The sequence below is a fragment of the Haliotis rufescens genome, unplaced genomic scaffold, assembly GCF_023055435.1.
Source record: "Haliotis rufescens isolate VD_foot unplaced genomic scaffold, xgHalRufe1.0.p SCAF_17, whole genome shotgun sequence".
Lineage (NCBI taxonomy): Eukaryota > Metazoa > Mollusca > Gastropoda > Lepetellida > Haliotidae > Haliotis > Haliotis rufescens.
Window position 1 is genome coordinate 7,034,647 of NW_025963857.1, and position 25,955 is coordinate 7,060,601.

Genomic DNA, 25,955 nt, shown 5'->3' on the forward strand with positions numbered 1-25,955 from the left:
TTGACCTGAATAGTTTTCACAACAGAGACCGAGGTGCGTCAGAGGTCAGAGCACAGATATGAACTAGACAAACATACAGAAGATCACAGCGTTCAGCGAAACATATTTGAAGTCAGTTTATGATTTGCATATTTTATTCTGCTGATGTTCACTAAACCTATAAAAAATAAAATCCGACCCAGAAAAAATTTGAAACAACTTACGTTGCCATAACTGGTATAAAAAGATTAATAACAAAAATAAAAAGCCGTGTTATGCATGATTTCAGTATGTCATAAACAAAGTATGGCACGCATCTTCTGTCACGCTTAATCCGTAAATATTTTGTTCATATTTCATAGAAACAAACATAATTATTTAACCATTAACCAAAAGTCCCATGCATTTATATCTGCAGTTCGTTTGGATCATATTTTAAAAAGCGTACAGTTTGTAGGTCGTGTCGAAAGTATCCTCGTGTCATGGAAGTTCGATCATTTACGAAAAGTCGCTGAATATTCATAGAAACATTCATATAATCTTTTTTTCAAATATCTTACCTGTGAACGTGTTTATTTATGACAAACATTTCCCAAATCCAGGTATTTCCATTGAAATTGCCACTCGCGGCACCAATAACTTTAATTTTTGTTAAACTATGAGCAAATGCGCTTATTTCTGTCAGTGGAATAAGATTCAGTTGATTTCTGTTATAACGCTACGATAGGGATTCAAAACAGTGGAAATAGAACTTTCCCATCGACTTACTGTACTAGTTCTGAAGTTGTATTTGAGCAGAGGCCATATGCCGGAATATGGTCTCTGATTTGAGTAAGGTGATTATGATTCGTTTTCTTTTAATATTTCCTCACAAGAGTCCGTTTTGTTCTTCATTTTCGGAAAAAATATTTCTCTCTTCTAATGAAAATAAGCAAAAGTAATATGAGATGCGATCACGTGCGCTATAACGGGGAGTTGGCGACAATATTACCCATTGGTCTTCGGCGATAACTCGGAAGTGACCCAGAAAAGAGTGAAAGGGGAGAGTTTCTTCCCTTGGAAAATATGGCCAGTGTGACATGTATTTTAAAGTCTGGTATTTTGACTGCCAGATTATCGCCGTCATCCATTTCAACTAAGCAATGGTTACGCTGTCTGTTACCACAGAAATCAAATCCTGCATTCAGGGACAAGTTCCGCCCAAATGTTCGGTATGACATGCGTGATGGAGTAAACATGAACACATGTGGACAAGGTTCTCGTCGTGAACGGTGAAGGCTCCGTGCACGAACTTCGGAAGGCGAGTTCTATTTTGTTTGTTTGTAGGATTCGACGACGAGAACCTTGTCTGCGTCAACATGCAGTGTTAGAAATCGAAAAATGCAGTCGGTGCAGTTGTCAGAATTGAATAATATCACAATTCTGCAAATGAATGTGTTGATAGCTGCGACCTGATTGTTTTATTTCAGTAAACTAATCATCCTAAAACTAAAAGCTGAAATATGAGCGTATACCTGTAACGTATTTTGTTGTATTATTTAGTCTGTAGTGAACCATGAATTATTTTACACTGCATAGAATAAGAAGCAAACCACAGTGCTTGTAACGCAAAAAATAGCAGCTATAAGATTTATCGTAGCAACCAGTGTCAACTAGATATAAACTTTATAGTATACTGACATTGGGGGTGACCATATATCTTATAGCTGCTATTGTTTGCGCTACAAGCCCCCGACAAGCAAACCAGTGTGATCATTCCTGATTTAATATCAGAAATATAACAAAAGCCAGGTCACTCAATCCTTTGAGTGAGTGAGTGAGTGAGTATGGTTTTACGCCACTTTTAGCAATATTCCAGCAATGGGCTTCACACATTGTACCCATGTTGGGTATCGAACCCGGGTCTTCGGTGTGACGAGCGAACGCTTTAACCACTAGGCTACCCGACCACCCCAATCCTTTGAAGATCCAGGGTAGAATATGTCTTCAGCAACCCATGCTTGCTGTAAAAAGAGGCGACTAAGAGGATCGGGTGGTCAGGCTCACTGGTTTGTTGTTTAATGCCGCACTCAGCAATATTCCAGCTATATATATGACAGCGGTCTGTAAATATTCAAGTCTGGACCAGACCATCCAGTGATTAATATCATGAGCACGAATCCACGCAATTGGGATCGATGACGTGCATCAACCAAGTCAGTGAGCCTGATCACCCGATCCCGTTAGTCGCCTTTCACAACAAGCATAGTCACCTTTAACGGCAAGCATGGGTTGCTGACGACCTATCCTACCCCGGATCTTCACCGAAGTGGTAAACGTCTTAAGACCCTGCATCACTTCGGGCTTTCCTCACACATTCAGCTGACACGCCGTGATATAACTGGAATAATGTTAAAAGCAGCGTTAAACGGAACTCACTCACTCACTCACTATATCCCTGCTTGTCACAGCTGCTGAATGAAGTGAGGTACGTGTATTGTCATGATTATTTGTGCTACATTAATGAGATAATTGTCCAAATAAATGAAGGTTTTTGTGAAATGTGTATAATCAATTCAGGTGCCTGTGCAAAGAAACTAAACCAAAATTGTTTTTTGAAATTGTTTATTCCTGGAATTATGACTTCATACGGTCCATATAATCATGGCCATATCTGTTTGTCATGTTAATGGCACATTGACATTTTGTCAGGGCTCAAGTTAGCTGTATATAATATGCACCAGTGCATCCTATTACTTAAAAACACAACCTGCTATTTTTGGCAATTGTTTGATAGGCATTACAACTTCTTTATTTACCATGTTTACTGTAAAGGCGATGTTTTGGTGTAGATCCTTATGCGGTTGTCAAGCAAGGCTGAATGATGAACATGGTGCTGAATATATATAGTCGGTGGGGCATTAACAGTAGAGGGTTAATAGTTTAATAGGGTTAATAAACAATTGCATACATGAGTGGGATAACATGAGTAGGTAAGGTAATGACAACAGAAGGATAATACTGTAACAACATGATGGACAGAGAACACATTTTTTTTGTCTCCCTAGCTCTTTCTTTTCTACACAACAATGATCTTGGATCACATTCAATACCTATAAGGTATATTTATCATACTACATCAATAATTTCCGTGTTATGTGTAATTTGTCAGGCTTTCATGGACTTGACATCATCAAACTGGGTGTACTTTAAGATTATGTCCGCATGTTCCTATTACGCTTTACAGCAAAATGTCATTAATTTATGTGACACAGGCAGCAGACAAGCCTATGTTTCAACTTTGATAAATTTATGGTACCAGGGTCAACCTGGTTTTGTTTGATGCAACCTGATTTTGTTTGATGCAACTGGTTTTTCATGTCAACATCCACAAGTAAAATCAAGTTCCTTAAGGCTTAAAAAAATAAAAGAATTGGTTCTCAGGCAATGACTTTTAAAACTAGAGTTGTTGTTTTTTGTTTTTTTTCTGTTTGTTCAAACTAGTATGTTCCCAAATAAACAGTTGTGTACCATCAACCTGGGAAAGGGCCTCCCTATATAAACAAGCATACAAACTCCTATTGCCGCCATGACCATAACATCTTTTACAAAAAATTGAAATAAAAGCGAAACGTGCAGCAGACTTTATGATCTGATGATGATGCGGGCGGTGCCTGAGAACCAAGACTATTATTTTTTTTAGCCTATATCTAGCCGTTTGTTCAACCTTTATTTACAGGTTCTATTCAGTCCGTAGAGTGTCACTGCAAGTTAAAGCGAATGGAGTGGATTTTCACTGTGAAAAATGTGGCAGCGGGGATCATACTGTCCTCTTACTACCTGGAGCCCTGGGTAGGTTGGATCCAGTTTCCATGGTTACCTTGACGTTGTGCTACTGCTAGATGTTGTCTTCAGGGGGCACAGGTGTTCCAGTTGTATAGAGGGCTGGGTTCTCTGTGCTGATGCACACCGGCAGAGCTCCAGATAAGCTTTTGGTGTTGTGGGTATTTTACCCCTGCATTTTGAAATCACTGGGTATCAGTAATTCTATCTGAGTATTCAAATTTCTGTTACCCACTTGTTTTTACACATGTGGGTATTTAAGTTAAATATTTAGAAACACTATTCATCTAGTCCCTGCAAACTGGTGTTGTGTGGGTTCGAGAGCTTGATAGGACTAAAAAATACCACGATACTTCCACAAGAAAGTGTGATGGCAAATGATCATGATGTAACTGTCATCGTGGAGCTTGGCAAGGTTGACGGAATGCCCGTTTATAATTTCAAAATAAGTTGCTGATTTGCCAATCGAATACACAGGGTTGCTTCACAATATTTTGATGATACGCACAAGTTTTATTTTTGTAGCGTATCTGTAATGTTCGTTGCATATTTGATACGCTTGGATATTATTTTACTGCGTATTCTCTGCATTTCTGATGCGTATTTTACGCAGATACGCAGCTTATCTGGAGCTCTGCACCAGAATCCTATGATCTTAGGTTTGAGTCCAAGATTTCTGTGATTGATTCTTGCTTTTTGTTGTTGTTTTTTTAAACATATAAGACCAGCATCACATTGGTCTTCCCACCCACATTGAGCTGACTCACAGTGAAAAGACTGATACTGTTCAAAGCAGCATTACAGCCCCACTCACCCGCCCTGTCAGTCCTTTTAATTTGTTTAATGCTGATAGGGTGTTTTAATCCTCCATTAATATTTTTAGACAATATTTCAAACCTAATATAAGTTATTCCTCTCCAAAGGATTCCGGGACAGAATAGGTTCCCAGTAACCCATGCTTATTGTAAGTATGACCTAATAAGGTGAAAGTTGTAACAGTTTGTGATCTGACTGATTCTGTGTCACCATTCCTCAATGGTGAGAATAGTTGTTCATCATATTAACCACTGGTTTGCCTGTACCCAACTCGATTGTGTAGTTTATTGTGGTTACCATGTTGATGTCTCACTGAGAACACTACTTGCTCACTCACTCACTCACTCACTCACTCACTCACTCAATTTCAGGCTGTACCAAGACAGATTTTGATCCCCAGCTGGAGAAGATGAATCAAGAGAAGTTCACAGTTTTTGGCTTTGATCCTCGGGGTTATGGACGCAGTATACCCCCCCAGCGTGACTGGCCACTCGAGTTCCTTCAGCGAGATGCAGAGGATGCTGCTGCTGTCATGAACGTGCGTACAGAGTTTCAGATCGGTTCATTTTCTTGGACATTCGCTCATTGTCAGTCAAAATGTCCTGAATTCTTTTCAAAATTTGGTAATATTATTGAAGAATGTCCTATTGAAAGTTGCTAAATCATGAAAATGTCCCAATGTCATTTACTTGAAGGAAGAAACGGTGGGGTAGCCTAGTGGTTTGTTCGTCACATGGTACAATGTGTAAAACCCATTCTGGTGTTCCCTGTCGTGATATTGCTGGGATATTTCTAAAAGCAGTGAAAACCTCACTCACTCACTCACTCACTCACTCACTCACTCACTCACTCACTCACTCACTCACTCACTCACTCAAGCAAAATCACTCACTCGTGATTACACTGGACAACCATGTAAGATATTCAAGTCCCATCCTATTGTTAAAACCACAGTTCCTGTGATGGGTCCAACTGATAGCAAGGAAGGATGTGGTGCGCATCCCATTTTTGTCCAGACATCTTGTGTTTGAACCTGTGTCCGTCGCTGTACCACCCTTCCTCCGGCCTCCCCATCCTCTTTTCACCCCTTCAACCTTGCATAGGTTCCTCAACAGGGTTTGGTCTGGCCTTTACCGGTACTCCTTAGACTGGTGAAAATCAGGAAGGACTAATACATGTATTCATCTCCAATGATCTAACTAAAGCACCAGTATGAATTGAGCTTTAGGCCACACAATTTTTTATTTTTGTTTCACAGGCCCTCTGCCCCTACTGAAAAGCACCTGGAAAAGCAATAAATTGAAAATAAAAATAATTATTTTTATTTGGTCTGCTGCTCGTAATATAGACCCTCTTATACAACATAGAACTAACAGGATCAGGTGGTCAAGCTCGCTGACTTCGTTGATGCATTTCATGGTATCCCAATTGCGTAGATCGATGCTCATATCAATCACTGGATTGTCTGGTCCAGGCTCGATTATTTACAGACCGCCGTCATATAGCTGGAATATTGCTGAGTGCGGAGTTCAACAAACAAACAAACAAACAAACAAATCTTATACAACATAAATTGCTACATATAAATTCCATGTCTACATCACGATCAGTGATGAATAAATATATGATTGACATAGCTATTTATTTACATTTCGACTGACCTTGTGTGGAAATGCTTGAATAAATCTGTGAAACATAAAGTTAAAAAGTGTGGCCTTACTTGATTCTGTGTATCCTTGATCACTGATTACATACCTTCGTTCTTAACTAGAGCTCTCCTTTTTAAGGATTTAACTGATGTCATATCATTGCACCTGTTCAGAAACCTTTTAGCCTCTTATCATGATTAAATGGCGGCGGTTTGGTAGCCTAGTGGTTAAAGCCTTCGCTCGTCACGCCGAATATCTGGGTTCGATTCCCGACATGGGTACAACGTGTGAAGCCCATTTCTGGTGTCCCCCGCCGTGATGTTGCTGGAATACTGCTAAAAGCGGCGTGAAACCATACTCACTCACTCACTCACTCATGATTAAATGGGGATTTCAATGTTACAGTGAAGAAACTCATGGTCTATGTAATGCATATCTTCCAGACTCTCGGGCAAAAGAAGTTTTCCGTCCTTGGCTGGAGTGATGGCGGGATAACGGGTTTGATCCTGGCCGCGCGACACCCAGAACTGGTGCAGAAGCTGGTCATATGGGGATCCAACGCCTACATCACTGAAGAGGACATGAAGATGTACCGAGGTACAGAGCTGTGTCCGTGGAACACAAGTGCACATCTTCCTGAGGCAAGGGAGGTAACTGACTTTAAAAGTCCAATTTCCACCCTTGCCGAACTAGGCTGAAATTATGGGGTTATATTTTGGCTTGACTAATCAGTCTTTGCATAGTCCAATCACAATCCCATAGAGAAATTGACATCTGGTTCATAAGCAACATGGCAACTGCCGTGCCGAATTCGTTCAATTGCAGGATTTGCAGAGCGTCAACAGATATTTTCCAAATGTTTTCATGTTTTTAATCAAGGTGCACAAGTGATGTGCACTTCACGAGGTAAAACCCGTTTTATTGAAATAAAGATCTTTATTATCGATGAAATCATCTTGACTGGGCACCATCATTTTGTTTGAAGCAAAAGTAAGTGATATGAGAGTTGGATTTGTCAGTAGTGGGGGCATAGAAGGGGACATATATATCGTTATAGCTAATGGTGGCGCTACGATCAAGCCCAGAAATTCCAGCCTAGTTAAACTACTTTTAAAGTCAGGTAACTCCCTTGTGTTGGGAAGATGTCCTACACAGCACCTACCACAACACCCACCTCCTACCTATCCCCCCTCCCCCACCCTTCCTTGCCTTTATGCCACCCATGTGCCTACTACCCCGCCCACCCTCCAGTTTACCACCCCAGCCCTTACCCCTTTATAAATTCCTGGAACCATCCTTAACCTGACGTTACATGTTACAACTGAATGTTCCGGACAGTCCATTGTATGATTTGAGGGGTGTTGGTTGCTCTACTAATGCAATGTGGTGCCTGCAGCTGTGGAAAATGTTGACAAGTGGAGTGCGAGGATGAGGGAGCCGTTTGTCCAGGTGTATGGGGAAGAGTACTTCCGGCGCCAGTGGAGCGGCTGGGTCAAGGCATACAGTAAATACTTCACAGACAATAAAGGTATGTACGCACTCAGAGGGAGTGAGTGAGTTCGGTTAAATCTTGTTCTTAACAGTATTCATGTATGTCATAGTGCTGCTTTATGTGGGAGGAAAGTATGCACATCTTAGATGTTTACCACTTTGGTGATACCCATGAATAATTGGTATGGTACTGAGATACCCATGAATATTTGGTATGGTACTGAGATACCCATGAATATTTGGTATGGTACAGAGGTACCCATGAGTATTTGGTATGGTACAGAGATACCAAAAAAACATATTCAGGGTGAATCTGGGATTCAAACCCACATTCAAAGGCACACCCAAGGGATAAAACCCTGGACAGCTGCAGCTGCTTTATAGACGACTGGGCCACCCATGCCCCAAGTCTTTTATTCAGTTCACGTCAATTAATCATATACCAGACCATGAAGCTCTGGGCTAGAACAGATCTTCAGCAAGCCATGCTTGCCGTAACAGGCAAGTATGCTTGTTGTAAGAGGCGACTAACGGGATCGGGTGGTCTGGCTCGCTGACTTGGTTGATGCATGTCATCGTATCCCAATTGCGTGGATCGATGCTCATGATGTCAATCACTGGATTGTGTGGTCCAGACTTGATTATTTACAGACGGCAGTCATATAGCTGGAATATTGCTGAGTGTGGCATTTAAACAACAAACAAATAATCATATACCACCTATTCTTCCCAAAAAGTAAGTAATTAGGGCGACCAGGATTCAAACCCATGATGGGGCGGTCGGGTAGCCTAGTGGTTAAAGCGTTCGCTCGTCACGCCGAAGACCCGGGTTCGATTCCCGACATGGGCACAATGTGTGAAGCCCATTTCTGGTGTCCCCCGCCGTGATATTGCTGGAATATTGCTAAAAGCGGCGTAAAACCATACTCACTCACTCACTCAAACCCATGATCATTGGTGCAACTGTGCAGAGCGAATGGTTATGCCTTAGACGACAGGGCCACACATGCCCCCCCTAAATGACAATGAGAAATTAAAGGATAACAACAGCATCTATTTGCCAGTTAAAGGGGCCGTGGGGTAGTCTAGTAGGTAAAGCTTTGCTCATGCAGCAAAACCTCATTCACACACTCACTCAGTTTCACTCACTCACTCTGTCAGGTGACATCTGCAAGTCGGAGCTGAAGAACATCACGTGTCCGACGTTCATCCTCCACGGAATGAAGGACCCCATGGTGGCAGCAGAGCACCCTGTGTATCTCAGCAAACATATAAAGAACTCCAGGTTTGTCATCTCTAGATCATTTGAACGCAGGATGTCTATGCATAACCACTTTTCAAATTCTTGAGGGTTTCATGAGCCACAGGAATTCACATTCTATGCATAGTCCAATCAAAATTGTGTAACGAAATTGACATCCTGATTGGAAACGATGGATTTCAATGTACAGATTTCAGTCAACTGAAGGATTTGCAAAACATGTGTATTGCCAGCTGGGCGTCAACAGATATTTTCCTAATCTTTTCATGTTTTTAATCAAGGTGCTTAAGTGATTTGATGCACTTTGCAAGGTGAGGCCCGTTTTATTACAATACAGATCTTGATTATTAATCAGATCGTGTTGACTGGGGCCGCCATTTTGTTTGAAGCAATTGCAAGTGATATGAGAGGTGGAATCTGAATGGTGAATAGACATAGAAGGGACACAGAAGGGACATTACTAATAATACCGTATTTTCTTGAGTATAGTGCACACTTTTTTTCCCAAAAACACAGCTGTGTAGAAGGGGGGGCGCATTATACACGAAAAATACAATTTAAAAGGTAAATAAACATGTCTGGTGATTTTTTTTATCTCAAATTTCGAATGTGTACTGGCCAAGTTTCTCGTCACCAGTTCGTTTACCGAAATTCGCTGAAGGGGTAGATCTACGGTGTGTATTTATTTTCTGCGCTTGATATTCGATATATATTTTTTCAAAAATACTGAATCCGCTAGAGGGGGTAGAGCATTATACATGGGTGCGCAATATACTCAAGAAAATACGGTAGCCACTGGTGGCACTATGATTGAGCTATGAAATTCAAGCCTATTTCAGCAAGGATGGAAACTGGACCTTTAGAGTCAGATAACGCCCTTGCGTCGGGAAGATGGATTATTACTGACAGTGGCGTAAACACTCATAAACTGGGATGTAACAGAATGTTTTTGTGTTCAGGCTACACAATATGCCGGAGGGAAAGCACAACATTCATCTGAGGTATGCTGATGAATTCAACAAGATGGTGGAAGACTTTCTCCTGGAATGAATTTGTACAGAAATGACAAGCTGTCATTACCCTAATCAAACCCAAAATTCAGAATATTTTTGTATCCATCGTCTTGGCTTATTTGACCAAGAGAATATTTAAAACATTTTGTTTTAATCAGTGGCCAAGAAAGCTTTGAATAAATTGCCAAAATGATTTATGTTAGTGAACAGTTGTGATACATATTTCTTGATTTTATTAAGTCATTGCATTTATTCAGAACTTCCAACAAGCCATTGGCTTTGTACGCAATGGGGCGGTCAGGTAGCCTAGTGGTTAAAGCGTTCTCGTCATGCCAAAGACCTGGGTTCAATTCCCGATACAATGGGTACTATGTGTGAAGCCCATTTCTGGGATGTACATGTATAACTTGTCTTCCAACACCACGCTTCTGCAGAGGCCCATGGTCACAAAACTAATCGGTCCCATAAAAGGAGCAAATAGTTTTCGCAAATATCCCCCGCCGTGATATTGCTGGAATATTGCTAAAAGCGGTGTAAAAACATGCCAACTCGCTCGCTCACTTTGTACACAATTGATATACAGGGATACAGGTTAACATTGTCCAAACCTGCTTGATTAACGTTGTACCACGTAGACAGTACAGTTCACCTGTTCAGGTTATGCATGGCCAGTGAGACAATCAGTGATGTGTGTCGTGTTATCCTGTACTGAGGTGTGTGTTCAGCCTTGTTTTGTGTAATGGAATGAGATCATGTTTACTGATAAACAAAACATCAAAATGGTGGTGCCTCAACATGGGTCATGCTCAATAAACATGTTATGTTTCCATTTGTTTGTGAGTCTTTAGTTTTTCTTTGTCAATGTACCGCCTCCATGGTCTAATGGTTGAGCGTCCGCCTGGAGAGCGGAAGGTTCGGGGTTCGATCCCTGGCCGCGTCATACCAAAAGCGTTAAAATATGGTACTTGTTGTTACCCTGCCTGGAGCTCGGCATTAAGGGGCTAAAACAAGGACTGGTCGGCTCAGAGTCAGTATACTGTGTCTGAGTGGGGTATTCATGTTAAACTGCAGCATGATATCTCAGTGGGCTAGCACTATAAATCGGCATCAGTCTGGACTAGTACAAGCAGCCACATGTACACACAGACACACACGTGCATGCAATTTTGCTACATAAGTGCAATAATCTTGAACACGACGTTAAACCCCATTTCACCTCACCTCACCTCACCTCACCTCACCTCACCTCTATGTCAATGAACCGGGTAAAAACAAATAAAACAAATAACTGTGGATGTCTACTTTGTTGTGGCAGGCACAGTCATGTATGGCACCACATTTCACTGAGTAGAGTTGCTTCACTTTGGCATGCCAGGATCCTGCAATTTGGGGTTTAAATCCTAGATTTGCCTTGATTATGATCCTTGGCATCTTACTCATCATACTCCCGTGAATATCTGGGTTGGAATTGTCTTCAGCAACCCATGCTTGCTGTTAGAGGCAACTAACAGGATTGGTTGATGCATGTCATTGTATCCCAATTTGCATGGATCGATGCTCATGATGTCAATGACTGGATTGTCTGGTTCAGACTCGATTATTTACAGACTGCCATCATATAGCTGGAATATTGCTGAGTGCGGCGTGAAACAACAAACAAACAAAACATATTCCTCATGGGTTTCAATAAAATGGTTAAAGACCTGCATCACTGTTGGCTTTCCTCCCATTAAGCTGACATTTTGTGATATAACTGATTATAAGCATAAAATTCAAATCACTCACTCATTACAAATATTACCTGGGCAGTGTGGTAGCCAAGTGGTTAACATCATCATGCCAAAGATTTATTTGTTTGTTTGTTGCTTAACGCCGCACTCAGCAATATTCCATCTATATGACGGCGGTCTGTAAATAATCGAGTCTGGACCAGACAATCCAGTGATTGACATCATGAACATCGATCCACGCAATTGGGATCGATGACATGCTTCAACCAAGTCAGCGAGCCTGACCACCCGATCCCTTTTTACGCTTTTTACGGCAAGCATGGGTTGCTGAAGACCTATTCTACCCGGATCTTCACGGGTCTTCCCCATGCCAAAGACCAGGGATCAAGTCCCAACAAGGGTACAACACATGCAGCCCATTTTTTGTACATTCCCCTGTTACATGGTTGGAATATACACGTACTCATTAGTTCATTATCTTTTATTTAGAAAGTTTAAAAGTTGGAAATTGAATCAACTGATTTAGAAACTATCATTCCAAGTGAAATAGATCTTGGCTATGGTCTCACATCAAATGAGCCATAACCTGTTTTGCAGTTTGTAACTTGTCAGTGCTGTACCTAGACTACGGTAACATCTAGTTGTTCAGTTATCTTAATAAAAATATAATAAAAGGGAGCCCAGTGACTCTCTTCATTTTCAGATACTGCAGTTATCTAGACTGGCCAAACATTATAGACTTGCATGGGCTGTATTTGATATATATTTGTATCAGGGTCTGTAAGACAGACTGCTGTACCCGGACTTTAGGATTTCACAAAGCTAGGTGCGGTTGTACAAACCAACCTTAGCGCTACGACTGCCGTAAGTCTATGTTAAGGTATGGGGGTTATGTTCACCTTAGCGCTAAGATCGCTTTGTACAACGGTACCCTGGTCTACAACATGCAGCTCTGTAAGTTCAGGACCCCAGTATACCTGGCCATGGTGCAAGGACTGAATACTGTTAAGAGCATCATAAACTTCTACAGCCTGTAAATGTTCAAGTCTGGACAAGGCAAACCAGTGACTGAAAGCATGAGCCACATCATACTGCCAACGTACATGTATCGTATTGCGAGACTGTACATCATAACTCCACCACGTACATGATGGAAGGACCCGTGAAGATCCAGGGTAGAATATGATCCGGGGTAGATCCAAGGTAGAAAATCCACAAGCTATTGGATCACTTGTAGATTGTGAATATATCCGGGGTAGAATATATCTTCAGCAACCCATGCTTGTCGAAAAATGCGACAAACGGGATCGGGTGGTCAGGCTCGCTGACTTGGTTGATGCATGTCATCGATCCCAATTGCGTGGATTGATGTTCATGATGTAAATCACTGGATTGTCTGGTCCAGACTCGATTATTTACAGACCGTCGTCATATAGCTGGAATATTGCTGAGTGCGGCGTAAAACAACAAACCAAACCAAACCAAACATGATAGAAGAGGATAATACACCATAAAATAAAGAACAACTATTTATTTACAAACACTCAATCTAGCTTTAATATTGAGTTACGTATAAGCTCCGTGGTTACATGTCTTGCATCAACTTTGGATGGATATCATAGGTGAATGTGTATGCTCTGGAAAAATGATACAGATATATATATATACAGTCAAACACTGTTGTGTCGAACTTACGGTTGTCTTGAAGTATAAGCTTAGTAATGTGGTGTCTGTTTTTTATGAGAGGAAGTTCTGTTTTTTTAGGCAGAAGAAGCGAGGAGAGAATGGAATAATGGAGGCCGTGTGCTGTAGAGGGAAGTGTTGCTTAATTTGCTTGTGGATTTTCACCACACTGATCAATTCAATCAGTCAATCTTTGCCCACAGTATTTAATTATCTGTTTGTCTTCTGCAGCTTGATGAAAGTTTTGGCTTCTTGCACCAGACAGCAACATAGACACATAGAAAGACTTATACTTTTACAGGATCACTGCGGTGAAAGAACAATACAACGCAAGTGAATAAGAAACATTCAGCTGTTGTATCAATCAAAATAATAAACAAAACGTGACATCATGATAGATACAGGAGCGTTAGAAAACATAATGGATGAAGGTCCATATAAGAAGATTGGTAGTCCCAAAATGGAGGTGAGGTGAAATTGGGTTTAATGTCGCGTCTAAGATTATTGCACTTATATAGCCACGTGCATGTACGTGTATGTGTTTGTGTGGCATGCTTGTACTAGATTGACTGATGCCGATTTGATGCTAGCTCACTGAGATACCATGCCGCAGTTTAACATGAATACCCCACTCAGGCACAGTATACTGACTCCGAGCCGACCAGTCCTTGTTTTAGCCCCTTAATGCCGAGAGCCAGACAGGGTAACAACAAGTACCATCTTTTAACGTCTTTTGGTATGACGCGGCCGGGGATGGAACCCCGGACCCTTCGCTCTCCGGGCGGACGCTCTACCACCAGACCACGGAGGCGGTTGTCCCAAAATGGACAGAAGAAAGAAAGTTGACTTGTTTCAACACACCCTTAGGAACATCATATGGCTGGAATATTGCTAAGTGCAGCGTTAAACAACAAGCAAACAAACATCAGAGTCCTACGAAGGATGAATCACTCATGACTTAAAAGGTGCAAAGTCTTCAGCAAATTAGATCTATGGTTGGTTGGTTGGTTGGTTTTGTTGTTTAACGCCGCACTCAGCAATATTCCAGCTATATGACGGCGGTCTGTAAATAATCGAGTCTGGACCAGACAATCCAGTGATTGATATCATGAGCATCGATCCACGCAATTGGAATCGATGACATGCATCAACCAAGTCAGCGAGCTGGATTTAATCAAATACAGTTACATCAAGATTCCTGCCAAATTACTTTTCGGGACTGTACCGCTACAAGAGACCCAGCTTTGGAGTATCATCTGCTTTGGAAGTGTTTCACAAAGAGAGCAAAGCAGTCATTAGAGACATTCCAAACTGTGAAACTGCAATGACGATATAATCATCTACAGCAAAAACGGAGAACATAACATTGCTTTCGATGCAGTGTGCCAGAGACTGAAGGACAGAGGTCTAACTCTAAAGAAACAAAGATCCCCTAGAATTCTTTGGTATGGTATTTAGTGCGGAAGGCATGTCACCTGACCCAAAGAAAGAGGAGGCCATAAGAAACAGAAAAGCCCATAAACGTGTCTGAAGTAAGAGCTTCCTTGGAATGAGCAACTACTGTGGACGCTTTATCAAACACTATACGACATTAACAGAGTCATTGAGGAGACTCATAAGAAAAGAATCCGAGAGGAGCTGAAAAGCAGAACAAGACTGGGCGTTCCTGAGGCTGAAGGAATCACTCTTGGAACAGTGTGTCGGTACATACTTTGATCCACAAAAGCACACAGATTATCGTTGACACATTACCGGGTACAGTTTACACAGGACTGTCATGGTCTTTCATACAGCAGCAGAGCTTTAACAAACACAGAATCCAGAAACAGTCAAACACAAAGAGAAGCACTTCTTTAAAAGGCTGTAGTGTGGGCCTGCAAGAATTTCATTTCAGCACATTTCAAGTCATCACAGACCATAACCACTTGAGGATATCTGGCTGAAATCAAAACCACTACTACGCATAGAACGATGGGGACTGAGGCTACAACACTTAAAGATGACAATCAAATGTCCTGGAAAGAACAAACAACCCAGCAGAGCACATGTCCAGACATCCACAACCTCTAGGAGCTGAAGTGCCCATGCAGGAGATGACAAAAGAACAGTAGTCAACTTCATTGCACGCACATACTTGCCAGAGGCTAGGACAATTGAAGAGACTATTGGTGCAGACAAACAGGAGAGAACCATGTGAATAGCTCTTGAACTGACCAGATCTGGAACAATTTGAAGAGAGTCATCACAGCGGAAGACATCAGACAGGAAGAGCTTATGTCACAAAGCAACACAGCCAACAAACCTACATGTCATACAGAAGGAATCGATTGGAAGGTCAACTTATTGTGAAATCACAAACATAACAAGAAAGGGTCATAGAGATTGTACATGAGGGTCACCAAGACATACAAAGAACAAAAGCATTCCTTTTTGTCCTGTGTACTTCTTCTTTATTCATCATTTTTCGGATGTGTCGAACCTGGGACAACTCAAAATATTTATGTACGTCCCTTACTTCGACACAACAGTGTTTGACTGTATAAGAAATACATAAGTCCTACATTTAGTATTATTACTTACATTGCAATGTCGGGTACACCTTAGGCATTCTCAAACACTCTATACAGAATATTTCAAAGACTTTGCATAATATTGTTTGTTCCTCTAATAGGTAATGATAAGTTTTGGTTGAAATTATTTTTTTTAAATACTGATCAGTAGGTTCGGAAAATATATATAAAAGACAATTCAGATTTTGTGTTCTTAATTTCAAAATGTCATGTGAATATTTTGTTATGTCTGGTAGGTGAACATATACATTTGAGGTGTAACGATATGGTATGGTTGCGATATGATACGTATCCCGGTACTATGGGTGCTATACAATTCGTATCACAATACAGCACTTTTATTTCACAAGTTGATATTCTTTCTTTTTGCAAGTGAATCACAACCCTGAATCATTTGTAATAAAATTTCAGAGATCAAAGATGATATAATTGTGGGGCAGAAACATATTGGTAGAGGACGCTGTGAATGTCATGCTATTTATATCCAACCATGAAATACGAGATAATCTGCATAAGCTGTTGGTGAGTGAGTGAGTATGGTTTTACGCTGCTTTTAGCAATATTCCAGCAATATCACGGCGGGGGCCACCAGAAATGGGCTTCACACATTATACCCATGTCGGGAATCGAATCCGGGTCTTCGGCGTGACGAGCGAACGCTTTAACCACTGGGCTACCCGACATCCCCGTAAGCTGTTGGTAGAACAGTTTCTGTTATTAAGCACAGGTTTTTACACCAATATGACTTGTAATGAAATGTATCTTATGTAAAGCGATACAGGGGTTGTGAATAGATGAATTATATCGTGGGCCTCGTATCACAATGCAATACTGAATCGCCATATTGTTACACCACTATTATACATGTTATAAAACCCATTTAATGAACATCACCTGCATGATGATCATTAGCTGATTGATCTATACACATCATAAAAGACATTGGTGTTCCAGCAGATTGAATTAAGCCTGCTTGGACTCCCAATTTCAACTGGCACTGACAAGTTCCTTATTAATTATTTTGTGCCAAAAGCAGTCACTTGGCGCCTTCCAGCTGATCACACCACTGCAGCAAGGAGGCAAGCCTGTCAGACTTGTCCTTGTCTTGGACCCGCTCCATCAGCTGGGTCAGGATGATGGTCAGTCTCCCCGTTGCTGGGGTCATACCCTGGGTCATTGCTTCACTCAGTACATCCATCGCTTCATCGTGTTTATCCAAGCTGCCTGCAACAATAGTGTGCACCTTCAGGCATTACCATATGCTTTGTGTGTTTTGTTTGTTTAACGCCGCACTCAGCAATATTCCAGCTGTTTGAGGGGCAGTCTGTAAATAATCAAGACTGGACCAGACAATCCAGTGATTGATATCATGAGCATCAATCTACGCAATTGGGATACAATGACATGACAAATCAGCGAGACTGACCACCCCATCCTGTTTGTTGCCTCTTACATAAAGCATTAATATAGTTCTAAATCTGGCAAAAAGTTCTAAATTTTGAAACACCACCTTTGGCACAAAGTTCTAAATTTTCAACACCACCTTTGGCACAAAGTACTAAATTTTCAACACCACCTTTGGCACAAAGTTCTAAATTTTTAACAGCTCACCTGGCACAAAGTTCTAAATTTGAAAACACCACCTTTGGCACAAAGTTCTAAATTTTCAACACCACCTTTGGCACAAAGTACTAAATTTTCAACACCACCTTTGGCACAAAGTACTAAATTTTTAACACCATCTTTGGCATAAAGTTCTAAATTTTTAACACTACCTTTGGCGCAGAGTTCTAAATTTTCAACACTACCTTTGGCACAACATACTAAATATTTAACACCATCTTTTGCACAAAGTTCTAAATTTTTAACACCATCTTTGGTACAGAGTACTAAATTTTCAACAACACCTTTGGCACAACATACTAAATTTTGAACACCACCTTTGGAACAACATACTCAATTTTCAACAGCTCACCTGGCACAAAGTTCTAAATTTTGAAAACACCACCTTTGGCACAAAATTCTAAATTTTCAACACCACCTTTGGCACAAAGTTCTAAATTTTTAACACCATCTTTGGCACAAAGTTCTAAATTTTTAACACCACCTGTGGCACAAAGTTCTAAATTTTCAACACCGTGGTCCCAACAATGGATTCTCAAGAACATGCTCCCAGAATTCTGATCTGATAACATTGAAAATTTCTTCTGTACATATGACTAAACCATGTCAGCCTGTATAACTGTAAATTATGATATACATTAAATACATGGCACATGTGCCTTATGACTTATGTCAAGTAATGTGTATTTTGATATTCAGCACAACTTTGAACGCAACTTATTTTACCATTGTGGCTGCCCATTGGAAAACTAAGTAAGGCCCTTTGCTCAATAATAAGCAAATATATTTCAGATGAGCACAAAGCTCAATTTTCTACATAATAAACAAGCTGTCAGCTGAATTCATTTGTTCAGAAATGATTCAAAATCACTTACATAATACTTCCGCATGTTCAGTGAACAAGGCTGTTCTCAGTCTGGCTGAGATGAGAGGGCTGTCCTTCAGATGGTGAAGCACTGTGTCATAGTCTGCCTCGATCTTGTTATACCTTGAACATATATCAGACACCATCTGCGGTATGTGAGATTTTATCTCTTCATTCTCTGCTAGAACTTGATCAGCTTTTTCAAACATTCCTGTCAATATGTAACACTTCCATAGCGATGCCACAGGTTCGATAACAGGAGTTTGAAACTCTTTCAAATCAGTCACAAACCCCTCAATTAGATCTATCCGATGTGGGAAATGTCGGATAACCATCACAGCCAGTAAACAGAAGAAAATCTCGACATTACGAAACTTGCGAGTTCGATGAAAAAGAATTCTCAGCACACCAACGCCCTCGTCAAGCCTCCCACTGTAATAATAAGCGTCTTTTAAAGCGTTGAAAAATTTAGCATCTGTTACCAGTTTTTTCTCAGTGAGGAATTCATGGAGGTCAAGAAGACATTCTGTCTCACCCAGATTTGCCAACTGCTGGAGGAGGTTGAGGACAATGTTCTGATGAGGTAAGACTCCATCATCTACAGAATCTCTTAATAACTGGACTGCTTTTTCCATCTCCCACATGTCCATAAAGTGCCTCAGTTTCTTCTCCACAGTCACTTCTTTGGTACTGGAAAATCGCCTGAAATCTTTCCAGACCCTTTGCATTACATCAACTTTGAATTGTGAAACGTGAATGCAGTTCTCTTTCCACAGCCTTGGTTTGGTACGTTCAATGCACTGTGTTGTAGAAAAGGTAGCCATTACTGGATGTGAGGGGTTTTGTAAGGGAAATGTCTTCCCCAGATTGTATAGGACACACTGCTGTCCATGATGACTGTTGATCCTTGAGAGTAGCAGTTGAAATCTGGGTATCATTGTCATATTTTATTGGTTGAGGTGTAGAAACTGATTATTGAAGAATGAACTGAAAGTAAGGAAATTGTGTTTTGTTAATGATGTTTCTAATATATTACTAAAAAAAGGTTAAGGATCACCCAATCCTTTCATATTACTGTAGTTACTTTGTCATGTCATGACAGATTAACTGTAGTAATATGAAAGAATCGGTGATCCTTAACTCTTTTTGAGTAGTATATATTTATATCAATACTGCAAGCGCATATACATGTATATCAACCTCAATAAGATTTTGGTTTGGTTTTCATATGGACAATTATAGGCGGATTGCGGATACAAGAGAACATTCAGCTTTTATAAAACTTATCATTGTTGAATATATTTAATGATTAAATTTCCTAAAAAAACATATTGCAAAACAGTACTAGTAAAATAATTTGTGATAAAGATAGAATTTATCTTTCTCTTTTTTCAAATCTCAACATGAACTCTCAAAGATGAGCGAGTGAGTCACAGCTGGAACCTCAAAAATGGAAACCTTAAAGGGAATAAAACCCTTACTACAGCTTTGACTGTAAATCACAACGGACTTGTATTTGTTTTGTTTGGGGCCAATTTCACAAAAACAATTGGCCATTTCCACACAAAGTTGGAGCTCTTTTTGCAAGGGACCATTTTCCCTAGAGCCCCTTTAAACCACAGGAACTCTATTGGTCAGTAAATAAAAATATAGGGGTATGACTATATATTTATATTTACTGATTAATAATGTGTTCCTGTGCTTTAAACCACCAGACTACACAGGAACTCGTTATTGGTCAGTAAATAAAATATATACCCCCTATTCTCTACTCATATATTGGGGGTATATAGTTCTATTTACTGACCAATAATGAGTTCCTGTGCCAGACAACATACCTGTGCCATGATTCATACAGTGTCACGTAGCCTACAAAGGGGTCATAATTTGACTGTTGGTAACCCCGACAGTCAAGCCATGACCCTTTATACGACGGGGTCCGGCAGTCAAGACATGACCCTATATACGATGGGGTCCGACAGTCAAGCCATGACCCTATATACGATGGGGTCCGGTAGTCAAGCCATGTACCTATATACGATGGGGTCCGGCAGTCAAGCCATGACCCTATATTGATGGGGTCCAACAGTCAAGCCATGACCCTATATACAATTGGGTCCGTCAGTCAAGCCATGACCCTATATTCGATGGGGTCTGGCAGTCAAGCCATGACCCTATATACGATGGGGTCCAGCAGTCAAGCCATGACCCTATATATACGACGGGGTCAGACAGTCAAGTCATGACCCTATAAACGATGGGGTCCTGCAGTCAAGCCATGACCCTATATACGATGGGGTCCGTCAGTCAAGCCATGACCCTATATTCGATGGGGTCTGGCAGTCAAGCCATGACCCTATATACGATGGGGTCCAGCAGTCAAGCCATGACCCTATATACGACGGGGTCAGACAGTCAAGCCATGACCCTATATACGATGGGGTCCTGCAGTCAAGCCATGACCCTATATACGATGGGGTCCGGTAGTCAAGCCATGACCCTATATACGATAGGGTCCGGCAGTCAAGCCATGACCCTATATCGATGGGGTCCAACAGTCAAGCCATGACCCCATATACGATGGGGTCCTGCAGTCAAGATATGACCCCATATACGATGGGGTCTGGCAGTCAAGCCATGACCCTATATACGATGGGGTCCAGCAGTCAAGCCATGACCCTATATACGATGGGGTCCGACAGTCAAGACATGACCCTATATACGATTGGGTCCGGCAGTCAAGCCATGACCCTATATACGATGGGTTCAGACAGTCAAGCCATGACCCTATATACGATGGGGTCCGGCAGTCAAGCCATGACCCTATATACGATGGGGTCAGGCAGTCAAGCCATGACCCTATATACGATGGGGTCCGGCAGTCGAGCCATGACCCTATATAGGATGGGATCCGGCAGTCATGACATGACCCTATATACAATGGGGTCTGACAGTCAAGCCATGACCCTATATTGATAGGGTCCGGCAGTAAAGCCATGACCCTATATATGATGGGGTCCGGCAGTCAAGCCATGACCCTATATAGGATGGGATCCGGCAGTCAAGCCATGACCCTATATACGATGGGGTCCGGCAGTCAAGCCATGACCCTATATAGGATGGGATCCGGCAGTCATGACAAGACCCTATATACAATGGGGTCTGACAATCAAGCCATGACCCTATATCGATGGGGTCCGGCAGTAAAGCCATGACCCTATATATGATGGGGTCTGACAGTCAAGCCATGACCCTATATACAATGGGGTCTGACAGTCAAGCCATGACCCTATATCGATGGGGTCTGACAGTCAAGCCATGACCCTATATATGATGGGGTCCGGCAGTCAAGCCATGACCCTATATATGATGGGGTCCGGCAGTCAAGCCATGACCCTATATAGGATGGGATCCGGCAGTCATGACATGACCCTTTATACGATGGGGTCCGGCAGTAAAGCCATGACCCTATATACGATGGGGTCCGGCAGTCAAGATATGACCCTATATACGATGGGGTAGAGCAGTCAAGCCATGACCCTAATTACGATGGGGTCCAGCCGTCAAGCCATGACCCTACATACGATGGGGTCCGGCAGTCAAGCCATGACCCTATATACGATGGGGTCGGGCAGTTAAGACATGACCCAACGTACAATGGGGGCGGGCAGTCAAGCCATGACCCTATATATGATGGGGTCCGGCAGTCAAGCCATGACCCTTTATACGATGGGGGCGGGCAATCAAGCCATGACCCTATATATGATGGGGTCCGGCAGTTAAGCCATGACCCTATATACGATGGGGTCGGGCAGTTAAGACATGACCCAACGTACAATGGGGTCGGGCAGTCAAAAAACATGACCCAACACACGATGGAAACCGACAGTTAAGACATGGCCCCATTGCGGCTCCCAGGTAAACCAGCCGAGGACACCTTGAAAATAACAGCAGGAAAACTATTAGACCGATTTAGATTTCAGCCTCACCATTGCATGAATGTAGGTAACGTTGCAGCTACCGATATATTCAGCTGTCAGGTGTGTCTCTTATCGCCGGTTTAATTAAGGCGTTCCACAAACTTGTTCCACAAACCTGTTCCACAAAATATTGCTTGTACTTCGTACTTCTTCAGATGTGACGAAACCGAGGCTGGGGATTCCCCTAGCGTCGATGATCTAGACTTGGTGAATGGCTCGTCTCAGTATTTGAGCCCTAACACTGGTTTGGTGTGAAGCATTTCCAAAACATCAAACGATATCACAGCTCCGATCTACAACAGTGTTACTGGACCCATTTATTTTGAAATAGTCCATAGGCTTTAGACAAGTTATGAATATATGATGAAATGGTGACTTGCTACCATATATAGACATGCCCTGCTTGGAGCGTCAGATTATTGAAACAACATTATATACTATTGTCTTCGTGAGAGATACCACGGTGTTTCATTCATCCCTCTTTGGTGACGTCAGGCCCGTTGACTTGCGTGTCATCGTGCCCCGATGGCGCGTGTCTTTGCTCATGACTTCAATCACTGGCTTGCCTGGCCCAGACTTGATTATTTACAAGCAACGTTGATATAACCAGATTTTTGCACACTGCGGGGTTAAACATTATTCACTGCACATCAAGTCCTTAATACCGATAATTCTCATAAGAATCAACTGAAATGGGGGTCGGGAGGTCATAATTGCTGCTGAGGAAGGAAGATTTATTTGGTTGTCTTTTTATATTTTGTCGCTACCACAAGGATAAACCGAGCTCTTGACTTGTGCATGTGGTCCCCTATACACGGATGGTGCAGTCGTCTAATTTGGCTGTGCAGAGTTGCGTCCCTTTAAGCGCCGCAGAATCCTATGATAGTCGGGTGGAATTCCAAATTCGCCCTGACTATTGCTTTAGTCAGCACCAAACCTTTGATCGAACGTTTGATAAAAATGGTAAACGTCTAAAACTTGCATCACTTCGGGTTTTCATCCCCAATAAGCCGACACGTCGTGATTAGATTGAAATATCGTTGAATGAGGCGTTAAACTCGCTTACTGACTCTATCGCTTATCTCTGAACTGGTGCGTCGATACCAGGGACTCATTTCTCAATGAGGCCATAGAGCTAGTGACTAACCGCCATGGGTTTATGTAAAACAAGAGGAGTTTTACAACCGCCATACCACCCAATCTCATTAAAATCAGATCTTAGTCCTCGATACAGCTAAACAAATATCTGAGGACATCCCATTAGGGGTCACGTCAGAACGACCTTTCATCCGACCAATCAGAGCGTCGCTTACCAGATCATGAAAGTGACAGTCGGAATGTGATTTCTAATCTTGCAACCTCGAAAACTTCAACACGGGGTATACCGAACGATAGTTACGGGCTTGATGACTGAATCCATACAATCTAGACCATCTATAAGCCATTCCAGAATGTTTTTTTGTTCAGGTTCCAAATTTTTTTATCGAGAATTTGTCAAAATATGTTTCGAAGCGTAGTCGCCAAATTGAAATTAGTACCGTAAAGCACGAGTAAGCTGCCTTCTGATTGGCTAATGTGAACTTCTTGTCAGTCATTTCATTGGTCGGTCAAAGTTCGCGCAAGGTCGGTCTGACGTGACCCGTAATGGGATGTCCTCAGATCTTTGTTTAGCGGTAGCGAGAACTAAGATCTGATTTTAATGAGATTGCCCTACCACCATGACTTCTTTGTGATAAAGGTCCAAGGCTCGATAAGTTTACACGCCGACGTCAAACACATGTAACGTATATACTCACATCACCCAATGGTTATTTGTTTTTAAAACTGATCATAATACCAATCCATTATTCTAATATTAGGGGAGAAACGATAAGCGTCATGGTATGGTCCCCGTTTCATTGCTGGTCTAGACGTTGCGGTTTGTGTAAAGTCCCCGTTACACTATCAAAAACTATGATAAAAACTTGGTAAAAAAAAACTTTGACAGTTTGGGTAATCGCTTTTTACTGTATTGACCTTTACTGAAAAAAGAAGTTTGGGATCATCAATGTTTGTGGGGATATTTGTATGTGTGCTCAGTCGTCACTTCAAAAATTTATTCTCAAAGATATTCATGATCCCTAACTTTTCTTTGTTCCGTATAGATGATCAAACTGTTTCGAATACCGGCTTCTCCCGATAATGACCCATGGCTCGCCTGCACCATGCCAGAGTGCCCGTGTGTTAAAACTAATAAACGTCTGTAGAGGACCAATTTGACCAGCCGGACCAATTTTTCTAATCAATATTAAAAAAATCTTTCGTTTTCATAAATATTATTTTATTATATATAATGATAAACAGCGACTAAAATACGCGATCTGCGAGTCTCTGATTTAAACAAGCCGACAGCCGATAATGGCGGATATCGTAGCCCGAACATTAAAATGTTGCATTGGTAAACGGAAACGAAATTGACATTGAATAAATCATGCAAGTGCCTTTTCTGTACAGGCAGTTACATTTCCAAATGAAAATCCTGTGTTGATTTCGTCACTTTAAGATGACACAACTTGTATATCTGAAATACTTTTTAAAGCGGCATTATCACGCTCACGTACTCTGAAACTTGTATTAACACGCATTTACTCTATTACAGTGATCTCTCAGGGCAAAGTCGTCAAAGACAGAATGATCTGGATCCTGGACATAAATGCTGTTGCTATGGAAGCAGATAAACAAACAAAAGTAACTGACGCTCCAATTATGTTTTCGATCCCTTCATCTACACTAGCAGTCGATACATGATTTGTAAAAATGTTTTTCATTTGTTTTTCGTATTTGTATGTACTTGGGTTTTGTCTTAAAAAGAAGCTCATCTACTTAGTAGCTACATATACTGTAGGGAGCATTACATAAACGTACGTGTGAGCGTGCGTGCGTGCGTGCGTGCGTGTGTGTGGTACTTTTCTTGCGAATCTAGTGTCAGAAGATTTGTATTCATGAATTCTGACTCGAGTTTCGTAAAATCAATAGAATACTAACACGGGTGTAATACTTCAAAATGTAGCTGTAGTGTATGCGTATTGTCCTTGTTATTGACAACCTGGTCTTGAAGCACACAGTGGCCATATGAGGATAACAATGATACCTGGCGTCATCATTATTGTGACATCATAAAACATAACAACCTGGCGGTCATTATTACGTGAACAATGGTCTCTGCGTTACGTGAACAATGGTCTCTGCGTTACGTCAACAATGGTCTCTGCACTACGTCAACAATGGTATTTGTGCTAACCAAATTTATTATCAATACAATTTTACAAATTGACTGAATATATACATTGACTTCTATCTGTACTCGTGTTTCGTCTCACGATAAAGCCGTGTATGTTAGTTTTACAATCAATACGGGCACCATTGAGTCATAAAGGTAAAAATGTGTCAGCAAAGGGAGATAATCCAATGAAAACTCCCGAAAGAAAAGAGAA

The 25,955-nt window shown here is 41.4% G+C and overlaps 2 protein-coding genes across 2 annotated transcripts; one reads left to right on the forward strand and one right to left on the reverse strand.

Moving 5' to 3' along the window:
• The first annotated feature begins 1,013 nt into the window (after positions 1–1,013).
• On the forward strand, positions 1,014–10,862 carry LOC124139075 (valacyclovir hydrolase-like). Its single transcript, XM_046506111.2, has 7 exons — positions 1,014–1,190; positions 3,698–3,810; positions 4,989–5,155; positions 6,710–6,863; positions 7,663–7,794; positions 8,919–9,042; positions 9,978–10,862. The coding sequence occupies exons 1-7, from the start codon at positions 1,045–1,047 to the stop codon at positions 10,066–10,068; spliced, it is 927 nt and encodes a 308-aa protein (XP_046362067.2). The 5' UTR covers positions 1,014–1,044; the 3' UTR covers positions 10,069–10,862.
• A 5,298-nt stretch (positions 10,863–16,160) lies between these two features.
• On the reverse strand, positions 16,161–22,632 carry LOC124138948. Its single transcript, XM_046505906.2, has 3 exons — positions 22,492–22,632; positions 18,513–19,489; positions 16,161–17,238 (listed from the first exon to the last, which is right to left on the reverse strand). Exons 2-3 carry the CDS (start codon positions 19,444–19,446, stop codon positions 17,051–17,053), a joined length of 1,122 nt encoding a protein of 373 aa, XP_046361862.2. The 5' UTR covers positions 19,447–19,489; positions 22,492–22,632; the 3' UTR covers positions 16,161–17,050.
• Between the last annotated feature and the right edge of the window lie 3,323 nt (positions 22,633–25,955).

Bases quoted from the DNA above. Each gene is read 5' to 3' on its own strand.
- LOC124139075 (XM_046506111.2), top strand. From the start codon at position 1,045: ATGGCCAGTGTGACATGTATTTTAAAGTCTGGTATTTTGACTGCCAGA. The intron at 6,864-7,662 runs GTACAGAGCTGT...TGGTGCCTGCAG, and splicing joins GGACATGAAGATGTACCGAG to CTGTGGAAAATGTTGACAAG. The intron at 7,795-8,918 runs GTATGTACGCAC...TCACTCTGTCAG, and splicing joins ATACTTCACAGACAATAAAG to GTGACATCTGCAAGTCGGAG.
- LOC124138948 (XM_046505906.2), bottom strand. From the start codon at position 19,446: ATGACAATGATACCCAGATTTCAACTGCTACTCTCAAGGATCAACAGT. The intron at 17,239-18,512 runs GTAAGTGATTTT...CTATTGTTGCAG, and splicing joins TGAACATGCGGAAGTATTAT to GCAGCTTGGATAAACACGAT.